Here is a 14,638-nt window from a genome sequence, read left to right on the forward strand (position 1 = left end):
TATTATAAATTTATAATACGTAAAAAATATAAATATATAAAAAAAAAATTAAATATAAATTAATCATATAAACAAATTAAAATTATCATGAATTAAACATATAAATAAATAAAACATGTAAACAAATTAAAATATAAATAAATTAAAATATAAATAGATTATATAAATTAATTAAAAACAAACTAAAATGACTGAAATGAAAGTTTTGAAAACTTTTGAGTATATGAACAGTATTCCTGTATATTTGAGTTTGGAGGGGATAGATTTTGCAAGAAAACAAAAAATGCAGTTGAGTTTGCAGGTGGGTTGGAGATGATCTAAGCATAGCCTACAAATCTACTCAACCAACTTAACTAAACGAGCAGAACTTGTCGTCTAACGGGCTCAAATCTAGTACCTTAGAGAGGTTCAGGACCTTAGAGGTTCAAAGAAGAGGAAATTACTATTCACTTTTTTTTTTATCTAAAATGGTATCAAAGTTTTTATTAATATATTTTCTTTTGAACAAAACTTGGAGGCAAAATTGTAAATTTGTTAAGTTAAAAATCAGAATAGTTGAGACAATGTCTTTGAATGATGAGAGATTTCAGATTGATTGAGTGATGGTGTGAGACAAATAAAGAGTTTATGGTCGACATCAAATTTTATAGTCGATATCAACTTTTATAGTCAATATTTATTTTATCGAATTTTATATTCAGCATTAACTTGTATAGTTGATATTTATTTTATCGATAATGAAGTTGTCATCAATTTGTGTAGTATGGATATATGTATTAATGTGTGTTGAAAACAAGATAAGAATATGTGACTAATGAGACGAAGAAGAGATGAAGTATCAACCAAGAAAGCACGATAAATGATACAAGATTTACATGGAAATCCAAGACGAAAAAAATCACGGACAAAATAGGAAAAATTCACTATGGTTAAAGTAGAAAATTACAACTTAAAAAGAGAAGAAGAATTATGTCAAATATTATGTGTGTGAATGTTGTGAATAAAACTTTAACTAAAAACATATATTTATAAGTCACATAATTGGATCTGGTGAGCACAATATCAAACCGTTAGAATTTTATATTATATTATATTATATATATTATTATTGCGAGCCTAGGTTTAGGTCCCGGTCAAAACTCATATAGGTCATCATAATCTAATAATGTGGGATGACAATAGTGGATAAAGTTTTAAAATTATGTGTGTTGATGGCTAAGATATGATGGGGTTTCAAAAATCGATAACGTGACGTAATTTGATTGGCTAAAAAAATAATAATTTTGTTCTCTCTTTTATCTCTCCTCACCCTTTATTCTTTTTTAAGTCACTGATGTGGTGACACATCATTCCCTCTCCTATCACTTCTTCAACAAAAATATGGAAAAACTGGAGAATGGAGAAGAAAAAATAAACATATAAAAGATTGGTAGATAGATTTTGATATTTTCAAGAAAATAATTTATTAATTAAAAGTAACACTTTTATGGTGTTATGAAATAAGAGTGTAAGTAGATACTAGATACTATTTAACATAGAATTAATAATCTTATATTCTCCTCTCTAACCCAATTGATAATTGTGGATGTTAACCCAATTGATAATTGTGGATGTTAAGTTGAATGAATAATAGGATAGTAAGTTAAATAATTGAAATAGAAACCATATCAACAAAAAAAATAAAAATAGTTGTTTCTTTTATATTTAGTACTCTTATTTTACTTTTATTTATAACATTAGTATTTTATAAGTTAAAATTGAAAACTAAAATTATTATTCTTAAAGTGTCTCTACATATTAAATCACTATTATACCAAATATTTCTATTAATAGTAATATTTTTCTCAAACCTTCTCACTCACATTTGCATTTTCACAAACAAATAAGGTTTATTTTTTAAATAATTTATCAAATACTACTTGACTCTCTTATGGTCAATTATATCATTTAATTTATTTTGAAAAATATATATTTTATCATCATATATTAATAGATTTAAATAAAAAAAATTAATATTAATTATAATTATAATTTTTTTAAATAACTAATCCCTTGTCGAACCAAGGCCCAAGTTCTAAGTGTGCTGACCCGAATTCGAGTGAGTTTATTTATAGATATAATGATTTTGAGTAGGTTAAGATTTTTTTATAAAAAGATTAAAGAGTATTAATATATAATAATAAGATAAAAAATGATAATTTAAAATATAAAATAATTTATTATTTTGAATAATGAATTAAGTGATATAATAAATAAAAAATAGAGTAAAATAATGTTTGTTTAAGATGTGTTATTTAAATAATTGAAATCAAACAGCACCTCAAGATTAGGATAAAAGTTTGATGTTAATGTTCCCTCTCATCTTTCCTAACTCTTTTGTCCTTGGTAGTTTTTTTCCAAAATAAAAAAATAATTAAGAAATAAAAAAAGGAATAGAAGCTGAGATAGAAAATTGTGAGTATCAAACAAGACCTATATAGAGTTGAAATAGTCCCCACTCTCTATCTCTGAGGTACACTTTTACACATGCAAATAAATGCAAAGCACTTGTTCTTGTAATTCATATTCCCTTCCTTGTTCGTACACATCCATCTTCCAGCGTTCAGCAACGCACAAACAGGCCCTCAGACAACAATGGAAGATTGTGGTCCTCCACATATACTTCTCTCTCTATCTGTGTGTCTCTCAAAAAAAAAAAAATTATTATAATTCCTCCCCAATAAATGTCCATCATGATTCTCCACTGTTTACAGTACTACTATTCACATTCATAATAAACTAAATAATAATCTATCTTCTTCTTCATCCCCACCCCACCCCACCAGTACCAGATATTGGAATCCATGAATGGAAACAGAGGATCATCAACACTTGAAGCTGCTGCAAAACAGAGATTGAAGGTTAAGAAGGAGACGACGACTCTATTCCCATCATCATCATCCTCCGATGTTGCCTCTGCAGCAGCAGCAGCTGATCAAGTGGATGAGGTCGACGTGGCGAATTATGCATTAATGGAAGATCAGGATAAGAGAAAGAGATCATCAGGCGTGAAGAAGCCGTTAGCTGGTGGTGGGACTGCAGGGAGGTGTTGTCAAGCGGAGAGGTGTACGGCGGATCTGACGGAGGCCAAGCTTTATCACCGTCGTCATAAGGTATGTGAACTTCATGCTAAGGCGCAGGCTGTCATCGTCGCCGGAATCCCACAGCGTTTCTGTCAGCAATGCAGCAGGTAATTAAGTTTCTTTTATTTCATTTTTAAAAACCCTATCAAAATTAATATAAGAAGAGTATAAATCAACAGCCAATTTTTTATTTATTTTAAGAAGCTAATTAAAGTGAAAGTTATCCTAATTTTTAAATAATATTTTAAACCCTACACTCTAATACATTTATTTTTATTGTTTGGCTAATTAGAAGAAAAAAATTGAAATTAATTAGAAATAAAGAAAGTTGAGACATATCAACGAACATATAAGAATCCAATATTCAGAGAAAGTTTATTCATTGTTTGCATAATAATATATTACACAGTAATTTTGTGTAATAAATTATTTACTCCTCCAGTGAATAAGTTGAGTATAATTTGAATAATATCAAATGTATCTAATAATAAACTAAATAAATTGAGTATAAGTTTAATTAAACCTACCCTAAAAGTTTTTATAATTTTTTTTAATAACTTATTATTTTATTTTTGAACTCCAAATATTCTATGTTTTAAGTTCATAATATAATTAAGACGCGTTTAAATTTAATAATAAAAACAATATAATATGAAAGTAGCACAAAATGCACCCAAAATATAATGGAATTTAACCATTTATAAAATAATAATAATAATAAAATATAAAACACAATAATAATAATAATAATAATAATAATAATAATAAATAGAAAAAACATAAGAATACTAGCATTAACTGGATCATAGATTTTCACTACAATAAACTAGTCGAAATATTCTAATTTATACTGATGGGATAATCCTATAATTTGCATATGTTTGCAATGAATCTGCACTTAATTGACACAAGAATAAAACATTCGGTTCACTAGTAAATAGTGATGAATTTATTTGATATATTAAAATTACTTTCATACTTTTGTATTAGATAAATTTATATTAATTATTCTTTTTAGATTTGGATTTTGTAAGTATTTTTGTTCTCTTGATATTTATAACATAATCCAGTCTCTCTCTCTATAAATATATATATTAAAGGGATAATTATTCATTTTCTCCTCCACTTTTTTTAGATAATAATATTAATTATTAAAACAATATATATATATATAAACTTTTTTTATATAATAATATTAATTATTTAAATAATATATATATATATATGATTTTAAACATATTAAAATATCATGTATATTTTAAAATTATTAATTATTCTTATAAATATATATAAATAAATCAATAAATTATAATAATTACTCAGTACATATTCAAACATTAAACATTAAATAAAAAAAATTAATAGTATTATATTTATTATTTTAAATTATAATATTATATATACAATGAACTTTTTAAATTGATTAATATATTTTTTTATTTTAAATGTTTTATGTATTATAAAAAGATGGAGAGTGATTTAATTATACTGTATCTAAATAAAAATTAAAATGATTAATTATTATATTTTTATATTGGTATTTATAACTATTCATTATTTATGAAAATATATATAATACTTTTATAAAATATAAATATATATATTCAAATATCAAATAAAAATAATTATCCTACTATATTTTCATATATTTTAAATAATTTATAAATATTTATTACTTTAATTTATAATATTATTGAAGTTGTACATTTTTATATAAAATATTATCTTATTATTTTTAAATAAAAATAATAATTAATATTACTGTTTATAAAAAAAAGTAATTATATTATTTTTGAAAAAAAAATATTATTAAATAAAAAAATGGGAAATAAAATAATAAATAATATTTAAATAAAAATAAAAACATATATTAATGATATTAAAATTTAAGATTAGTGAAAGAAACATTTAATTTAATAATACAAGAAAAAAAATATATATATAATAAAGAAAAGAAAAGAAAAGAAAATAGCCTTGTAAATATGCTCTAAAAAAAGTAAGTAAATTTAGAAAAAGACTTAAACTTGTACAAGAGTTTCATATGTAACCCAATCTATATTTATATGAATATTAGGAACTAAACTGATTGATGTAAGTAGTGAAAGTTTACAAGTTTATTTATAGATTCCACGAGGTGTCAGAGTTTGACGACGCCAAAAGAAGTTGCCGGAGGAGGCTGGCCGGGCACAATGAACGGAGGCGGAAGAGCACGGTGGAGACACAATTACCAGATGGAAGCTCCGGCAGCCGTGGCGGCGGCGGTGGCGGTGGCGGCGGCGGACAACAAGGATCGGAAAACAACGGTTGTGGACAAGTGGTGGATGAAAGAGGGAGGATTCAGTATCAGGATCCTAACTCTGGATCCAACTGCAACTACAAACACTTTCAAATCAGATAAACGACGTCGTCGTCTTCTTTAGCTTTCTCTCTTCTGTCATATCAATTATAATAATTAATTAATTAATTAATTATTCTACCCAATAAATATCATAATCATAATGAAGAAGCATCAAGAGAGTCTATTATTCTATTATTAATAACTGGGGAGATTGAGTCTGATTCAAGTATTTCAACTCAAATCTTAATATCAGTCTGAGTTTTATTATTTGTCATTTCTAATTATATAATAATATCGTAATTGTAACAATATTATCATTGAACGGTGATTGGATTTCAAGAATATTATTACCCAATTGCATATAGTAGTCTAATTTGAAAACACCCCAATACTAACATCTATAAATTATATTCTCAATTTATTTACTTAAAATATTTTTTAAATTTTAAATTTTAAATTTTATTATTATATATTAATATCAACACAATTTTTAAAATTTTAAAATTATCACGTTTTATTCAACGTTTACATAATAATCTGTTAAAATAATTTTATGTAATAAATTAACGCAACAAATTATCGTCAAACACATTTTACGTTTAAACCTAATTTTGTTTACAAAAATTACACTATTGATAATATATAATTATTCTCTAGTTTTGCACTAGATTATACCAACAACAACCAAATTTAGATTTTAGTTTCTATCCAACTTAAAATATTATGATTAAAATTATAATTATTATGTTAAATTGTAAGAAATCAAATTATTAAAAAAGACGTTCATTATTTTCAATTGCTTTGTCACTTTTATTTATTTTTCTTGTTGAGCTAATTTATTTCATGTCTGGATTTTATTTGTTAAGTGGGTTATTGTTATTTGTTTGTCTTTGAACTAAATGGATTATTACCATGAAATTTTAGGTTTAAATGTTAATTTAATTGAGAGATAATAATAATAATGAATTAATTATAATAATATTTAATAGAACCCTAAGTGGGGGTGCTCCAAAAGGAAAGGATTCCTAATTAAAATCTATTATTTTGATATGGTCATGTAAATAAGAATAGAAAAGAAAAATGGTTTAAATCAACGTGAATAAATAAGAATAAGAATTAGAATTAGAAAAGAATAGAAAAGATAAGCAAGTGTGTGTATATATTGTTGAATGTATGCGATGAAGGTGCTGTATACCGTAAAAGCCAAAAATCCAGCGCAAATCTCCAATTTCAGACTTTGACGACTCTTCTTCTTCTTCTCCTTCCCTTGCACCACACAAGACCGATCTCTGTATCTCTCTCTCATAAATCATTGCGTTAGAACAGATATAGAGGAACAGAATCGGAGAAGAAGAAACAGCGTTGAACTTGAACAGTCCTTTACTTTCGTGGAAACGCAATGCCTGCTCAAAAACGTCACTCATCCTCGGAGGATCTTCACGACGATGACTCCTCTCCTCCGCACCAGAGCCGTCGCAAGCAATCGCGAAGAGAGAGACTGGCTGAGGATGTAAGAGATGACGAGGAGGAGGAAGATGAAGAAGACGAAGAAGATGAAGAAGAAGTGAAGGAGGATCTGTCTGAAGGAGAAGGTAATCTCTATCCTTTTTGGTTTCTCTTCACTGTTTATTCTCATGCACTCTGTGTTTATTTCTTTGATTATCAATTCATAGCCTCATCCGTCTGAATTTTCAGATTCCGATGGTAGCCGAGCATCCGACGACCCAACTACCCTTCCAGAGTACGTACACGCTCTCCACATTTATCAGATTGCTGTTTCTCACACTTTTGCATGTCCTTACAACTGTTTTCCGAATCTTGTTACGACTTCGATCACGGACCTTTCTTACTTTATTCTCTTCTCATCCTTCTTCTTCTTCTTCTTCTTCACTGAATCTTCTCCCTCCGTTTTATATGGCTCTGCTACAATACTTTGTTTGTAGAACTCTCCATTTCCAAGTCTATTTTGTACTCAGCTGGATTAGACTTCATCGATAACTTTTTTCCTTGTGGTTGATGGAAAAAGGTTTGCCATTAATTACTTCACCGGTCATCTGATTCAGTCTGGTTCATGTCGTCGTGATTGATTTATTGCAAAGGAAAAAATTGATGCATCTTGCTCCTCAAAGACTTTCTGCATTCCCGATAACTCTGTGGCTACAGTATTGACTTCGATAGGCCAGATTTCATATGATTTTGTCTCTGAATGGTTTTAACTAGCTGTTGTTAAGTTATATATTGTCATGATGTTTATTTATTTTTCTCTGAGTTGGAGATTTCATATTGTTTGTTTGACTACCTTGATAAACACTTTAAGCCATTCTTTGCCATTTTTTTTCATTAATGTATTATAATCTTAGATGGGTCTGAACTTTGGAAGCCATAGACGCCCTATTATTTGTCAACATATTAAAATCATAGATATTATCTGTAGGATTAGCAATCTAGCCTTCAGCTATAAACATTTGCATGCAAATTTTGCTTTATTTCCTTAAGGTAAATGACAAAAAACAGTTACCTTGTTTGGAAGCCTACATTCTATAGTGTTTGTAAGAGGATGCTGTTAGGAGTTCATTAGTTGCTAGCATAATAACAATTGGACTTTTATTCTCTGTTTTTGCTCTTACTGTGACATTGACTCTCACCAGAACCTTTTGGTTGATTTATGGATTTATTCTTGAATAACCCTTTTAAGCCTTCTTTGAACTATAAATAATCTTCTTGTGTTAAAGTTTCTCTAGTATCTGTGGAGGTCCTGGCTAACTTGATCACTGTGTTGTTAATAGGTGATTTTGCCAGTCTTAGGATATTCACCATTTTAATTGGTTTGGTTTTCATCTGGAGGTGATTAAATCTTATAGCAGGGATTCTATATAGTAGCTATATACTTCTTCAATCTTCATTGACTTGTCATAAAGCAAGTAACTACCAATATAATTTGCTAGGATTAGGAATGTGGTTTTCTTTTTCTGTTTTCAGGGTGTTTTTTTCTCCTCGTTTAATTGTGATGATAGTCTTGTTAGTGTTAGTAAATTGTCTTTTCTTTCTCCTCATAAGAATTGTAAATGGCTGATTTATTTGGTGAATCAGAAGTTACCTGATTTGTTAATTAAACTATCATTTTGGTGTTCTTTTTGCAGATGGGTACCTGCTGACCTGATTGCTCTTCGTACCTATGTTCAATGTCCAATATGCTTAGGTTTGATTTCTTTCTTCTTTTTCGTGTTTCTCATTTTGCTTTCAGTTTACTAAGTAAGGGTGTGCTGAATGATATTTTGTGATTTAGGAACAAAATAGTTATAGCCATCATTGTGTTCAATGGTGCCTTTTCTTCATTGTTCCATTACTTCCTCATCATTGTAGCATGAGCACACACACACATGCACGTTAGTCGGGACAGTTATTGTAGGTGTAACATGATTTAAAGTTGATTCGTCTACTTTTCCTTTCTTTATAATATACAATCCTAAGAAATAGTTATCAAACTTTTGGACATATGAATACAGTTGAAGTTAAAATGACATACTTGTTTCTGCACTTTGCTATGAAACCTAAACTTTTCCGTTTCCTTGTTCTTCCTGAGGGTTGTTCTTACTGGGTCCACAGAAAAAGAGCTCAGGCTGCTTAAATGTGGCTTCTTTTGTGCATTAATCAATAGTTTTTAACTAGAGGGGATTATAACAATCCTTCGTGTTAGTACAACCTTTTATAATCTAAATATCGTGGTTGGTGATTGCATGGCTTCAAATTTCAGTGCAACTGTTTTTCTTAAATTATCTTTGTCTTCCACTTTATACTAGTTCAACCAAATAGTCAAGTGATTCTGTGGTCTGGGCATGAGATAAGTAACACCCAAAAGTGTGTTTCAGGAGCAAAGAATTGGCTACACTTAGCTACTAAGTTACATATGTGGTTAGTGATGTATGAAATGGTTTAGTTGGTAAGATGATAAGTTGAAGCAGGCTGTCATCCTGGAGTATAGCTATGGGTTGACGAGCAAATAGAAAGAAACAAAAATGGCCAACATAGTAGATTCCCCTTCATGTTGCTCCTCTGTTTGAGATCTGCTGCTGAGATGTACTTTACTGATCAAATTGTTGGAAGAAAGCTCCAAATAATACAAGCTTTGAGCCTTTTCTGTACCAATACTTTATTTACTACTCCCCTTATTTGGATTAAATCCCAAACCCTTATCCCATCATCAATCAAATAATCAACTAAAATATAAAGTACTCTTACTTTATTTTATTTTTTATAACATTTTAAAATATCAATTACAAAGGATATTTTAGTCATTTAACCCAAATAATCCAATTTTTCATCAAACAATTTATCCTTTCTCAAAAAGTTGGATTCTTTCGATAGAGCCCTACATCTAACAAACTCTTATTGTGTAAATATCTCTATTTATTAAGAAGTGGGAAAATAAGCTTAAGTTATTATGCAGGATTAAGGCTTTTTTTTTTCTTTTCTATTTGAAGCTTTGGGAAGATGAGGTTGATTTATTGCATAAACCTGTGATTAAGTCCATCTATGAATTAGTGGCATCAAGTTTGTATTGCATTAATAATTTGTTTGTTGTGTCAGGACAAGGCTATAAAAAACTTATATTTGATCAAATTGAAAATTAAGTGTTAAGTGTTGAATGAGTTAAGAATGTGTTATGTTCTTGTAATCATACAAACTATAATCAATAGACAATTTATTGGCAAAAGTAACAAATACTTTGACATAAACAGGTATTATCAAGAAAACACGAACTGTGATGGAATGCTTACACCGTTTTTGCAGGGAATGCATTGACAAGTCAATGCGGTTGGGGTATGCGATAGAAACCTTAAATCTTTATCACTTTTCATATTTCGCAGCATTAATGTTTCATTGGCTGACCTATCTCAGTAGACATTTGAGTGCACCATAACATAACAAACATATTCAGTTAACTTGAAATTAAAATATTATATGTTGCAGTAACAATGAGTGTCCTGCTTGCCGCACACATTGTGCTAGTCGACGTTCTTTGAGAGATGATCCAAGATTTGACACATTGATTGAGGTCTTATATCAAAATATTGAGAAGTATGAGGAAGAGGTAATAGTTTATTAGGCTATGTCCTTTTTATTTTGTTTTGAGTTTCAATTATGACTACACATACGTGTTCGCTGATTGACTGTTTGATTAGGAATTGGCTTTTCATGAAGAGGAGAAAACTCGTAACAAGCAGGTTAGTACAATAATGCACGATTAACTTCAAGCTGCGTTTGTCTTTTACATGCCTACATGAGTGTTGATACCAATATCCAATCTAATCCCAAATAAATCACTTTTTTTACCTCAACCAAGACTTTTTTGAATTTTGTTGCAAAAACAAAAACTAGATCAAATAAGCTCTTACTTAACGGGCACACCTGTTCAGAAAATGTGCTTGCTATTTACCACTATCAGGCCCTTGACTGAAAATTTCCTTCTGAGTCTATTTGAAAACTACTATTCTGTCACAATTCCATTGGTAAATCACCAAATTTGAAACTGAAAATTGATTTTTTTTTCTGTTTGGTATAAGATATTTTCTACAATGTGATCCATATTATAGTTTGATTTTTAGCTTTATTTAGTATAAATATTACTTTTTAGCATTATCTAGATTATAGTTTGATTTGTTGCTTCATTTGGTATTTATAAACATAACAAATATTGATTTTTCTGGATCATAATAATGCAGATGAAAACAATGGGTACCAAAACAGCCTAGTGTAAGACAATAGATAAAGGGGCCATTATTTCTCTTGAACCATATACGATGCATATGGATGTTCATCCACATAACATATATCTGTGGAGCATTTTCTTGACATGTCAATGTTCTTAAACATCACCACATTAGATTCCCTCTAGTGGCATTAAATTAGTATATTTTTTTTATGATTAATTTTGAAACTCCGCCTTGAACAGATACAAGATTCCATTGCTCAAATATTTCGAAGGCAATCAGAAGCACTTGCAGTCAAGCGCAAAACAGGTAAAGATTTAGCCGCATCAAGATTGCCACGGAATTATCGCCATTCTTACTCCAGAAGAAGACGAAGTGGCCGTGGCACAGAACTTGAAGGATCTGATGACAATGAAGATGAAAATAATCATGATGGAAACAAAGATTCATCTTCAGCTGATGAACTTAGAACTGAAACTAAGCAGAGGAGAAACAGGAGAAGGGCGGTTGCAACTCACCCTTCTTCTTCTTCAGCTGTTAACTCTGATGGAGGAGGATGTGCTGAAAATGAATTGGAAACAAACAGAGAAATTAGACTTTCCTCTTCCACACCTTTGCGGAGTTCAGAGATAATTGGTTGGGGTGGAGGTGGTGCTCGGAGCAGGAGCCTCCGGAGCTCTCGATCAGCAAAACTGAAAGGATATCTTGAAAATTCAAAAGATAATTATGATAAGGTATGTATTGTCATACTAAATGTATAATTGCGCTGTAAAAAGTTGTTATTCTGATAGTGCATTCTCTCTTTTGCAGTTAGATGTTCATCTCATGCTTATTTCCTTGAACTCGAAGACAGTGCCCGGTTTGGCGCAGCCATTTCTCTGTTGTCGTCCTAGCTTGTTGGTTCAACACCTTATTGATGTAAGATTCTACTCCATAAATCTTTGTCTAGGCAAACGGTTTAGACTATTTTTATACACTAAGAGCTTGTGTTAAGTGTAGATTATTTTTAGAAATAATCCAATCTTTTAGGCAAAAAAAACACTGTTTCATGAAAAACGGATAATTTGGGTTAAATGACTAAAATATAGAGCTATTTGAAAACTGGTATTTTATCACAATCTCATTCATAATCACATTGGAAAATTGACAAAGTAAAAAGTGCAAGTAATTTCTTTTTTGTATTTGTTACGGAAAAATGTGATTGGATTAGATAAAACTTCATATTTTGTATAATTTTTCTTGGGTATTTCTTAATCCAATTTTATATTTGGAATTTTACCATTTTTCTTTTACTATATATTCATTATTGAGTTGAAGGGTAAGAGTAAACACAAGGATCTTTATGACATTTCACCATGTCAGTTTATTTACTTTTTACTTTGGAACACTAGACCAGAAGGTGAGCCAAAACAAATTCTATATCAAATGTTTATGCACTTTTTTTTTTATCTAGTTTTGTCAAAGTGGCAAAAGAAAATCCTTTTGGTAAAAGAATTCCATGATCTACAAATTTGGCAAAATCAATTTTTTCATTTTACTTATCCAATAAAAAAGTTTCATCTACTTCAATCATACTTTTCATACCAAATACAAACAAACTCACATTGACATCTTGTTTTCCACTTTGACAATTTTAAAAAGTGATTGTGATGGTAATGGTATATTTAACCATTTGATAAAATGGCAAACCAAAACATGTTGTCCTTTGTATTTAATATTTTAAAATATTATGAGAAAAAAAGTGAAGTTATTTTAGTTGATTATTTGATTAATAAAGTGATTGATATGGGATGAGGATTTGTTACTTCATTAAATAAGGCCTAAGTTTTGTATTGTACTCTCAACATCATGTTTACAGTATGTGGCTCAAGAGACCGAAATGCAATTGGAAGATGTTGAAATTCTGCTAGTTAAAAGGGCCGATACTACAGGCAACAGCCTTGATGGGGATATAATAGACCTTTCAGTGTTACTTGGAAACGTCAGCTTACCATCCGACCTGTTTGATTTCTGTAAGGCAATGCTGCAGCCTGTGGAAGGGAAAGAAACATTGGGAAAACTTAGAAGCAATTCAAGTATTGGCGTCAACCATTTGGTGAGTATCTACTTGTTGATTTCTTATATAAAACTGAAAGTTAAGTGTTTTTTAACTTTCCAATTTTCACGTGACATTGCAGATTCTTGCATATAGGGTGAAGAATCAACTTAAATAATGGAATGTCTTTGGGTGAAAATCAGAATCCTGGTATAACTTTATATTTGAACCTTTTTCCAGGGGAATTGAGCAAGAACATTTTCCTAAGTGTGACAAAAAAAAAATATATATGATAGTACTATACCATAACTGAGTGATATTGCTATCTTATTTATAACTTACACATTTCACAGTTTGGAGATTTGATATTTGAATATTCATTATGGACTATATCTTATCTTCTCTTATATGTTCTTCAACATTACCTGAAAAACTAGCATGAAATTTTGCTTGAGTTCTAGAATTTTATACAGATTTCTAATCTGGATTTGATTTTTTTTGTGTGACCCAGGTTTATTCGGATAGTGGCTAGCATGAGCTTTTTTAGTTTTAATATACTTCATAGCCTTGTTCTCTCTGGGCTTTTTAAAAAACTCATTTAAAATCAATTTTTAATTAATCACTTCTCAACAATTTACATCACCTATTTCATTAATTAAAATACTCTCTATTTTAAATTATTATTTTTTATTTTATTTATATATATCAATACCATTTTTTAAATCTTTTTACTATTCATCACTTCTTCAAAATTATCACCAACAATTGTTTTTTTTTTCTCTCAAACAAGATCCAAAAGGGAGGCTAAAGTTTGATATTATAAGGGTGATTAAATTCTACACCAGAATCTTTTAATTTTAGGTGACTCTAGTTCTGAATTAAGGTTAGGGTTTTCCTTTCCTTTACTTTTTTGCTGTTGCTAGTGTATTATTTTATTTTGGCTTGATTTTGATTAATTCTTGACCTCATAAAATAAATAGAAAAGGATTAAGGTTAGGGTCTCTAGGGTAATAATTGAGATTGTTTGACATCATGTTAGTTCTATTAGGTTCTTTGCCATTTTGAAATACATGAGTTTATTAAAAGATTAATGTATCTCAGTAATTAAATGTAAGATTACAAATTCGAGTTTTAATAAGAAAATCATTTATAAATTAAAACAAGAATATACATGTTGTTTTGAGCTAACTTTCAAAATAAAATAAAAAAATACATTTTAAATTATTTGACATTATTCTTACAATTTTATATTAAAAATATATAAGCTTGGTATTTGTTGAATTATTCGGTTGATGGTGATATTGAATTATTTGAATAGTTAGATTTGATTTTTTTTTTTTAAATCAATTCAATAAAATTCGCTATAGATCATGATGCATAAGAGCTTGTTTGACATGGTTTATTTGGATTAATCTTAAAATTAATTAAAAAC

The 14,638-nt window shown here is 29.2% G+C and overlaps 2 protein-coding genes across 2 annotated transcripts; both read left to right on the forward strand.

Moving 5' to 3' along the window:
• Positions 1-2,830: 2,830 nt before the first annotated feature.
• On the forward strand, positions 2,831-5,799 carry LOC124910457 (squamosa promoter-binding-like protein 4). The gene is made up of 2 exons (XM_047451099.1): positions 2,831-3,229; positions 5,247-5,799. Exons 1-2 carry the CDS (start codon positions 2,844-2,846, stop codon positions 5,518-5,520), a joined length of 660 nt encoding a protein of 219 aa, XP_047307055.1. The 5' UTR covers positions 2,831-2,843; the 3' UTR covers positions 5,521-5,799.
• Positions 5,800-6,638: 839 nt separating this feature from the next.
• LOC124945076 (putative E3 ubiquitin-protein ligase RING1a) lies at positions 6,639-13,596 on the forward strand. The gene is made up of 10 exons (XM_047485448.1): positions 6,639-7,052; positions 7,156-7,201; positions 8,601-8,659; positions 10,200-10,281; positions 10,432-10,552; positions 10,644-10,685; positions 11,414-11,905; positions 11,982-12,089; positions 13,030-13,266; positions 13,349-13,596. Exons 1-10 carry the CDS (start codon positions 6,860-6,862, stop codon positions 13,382-13,384), a joined length of 1,416 nt encoding a protein of 471 aa, XP_047341404.1. The 5' UTR covers positions 6,639-6,859; the 3' UTR covers positions 13,385-13,596.
• The last annotated feature ends 1,042 nt before the right edge of the window (positions 13,597-14,638 follow it).

The sequence above is a fragment of the Impatiens glandulifera genome, chromosome 7 (assembly GCF_907164915.1).
Source record: "Impatiens glandulifera chromosome 7, dImpGla2.1, whole genome shotgun sequence".
Taxonomy (NCBI): Eukaryota; Viridiplantae; Streptophyta; class Magnoliopsida; order Ericales; family Balsaminaceae; genus Impatiens; species Impatiens glandulifera.

Bases quoted from the DNA above. Each gene is read 5' to 3' on its own strand.
- LOC124910457 (XM_047451099.1), top strand. From the start codon at position 2,844: ATGAATGGAAACAGAGGATCATCAACACTTGAAGCTGCTGCAAAACAG. The intron at 3,230-5,246 runs GTAATTAAGTTT...GTTTATTTATAG, and splicing joins TTCTGTCAGCAATGCAGCAG to ATTCCACGAGGTGTCAGAGT.
- LOC124945076 (XM_047485448.1), top strand. From the start codon at position 6,860: ATGCCTGCTCAAAAACGTCACTCATCCTCGGAGGATCTTCACGACGAT. The intron at 10,282-10,431 runs GTATGCGATAGA...TATATGTTGCAG, and splicing joins GACAAGTCAATGCGGTTGGG to TAACAATGAGTGTCCTGCTT. The intron at 11,906-11,981 runs GTATGTATTGTC...TCTCTTTTGCAG, and splicing joins CAAAAGATAATTATGATAAG to TTAGATGTTCATCTCATGCT.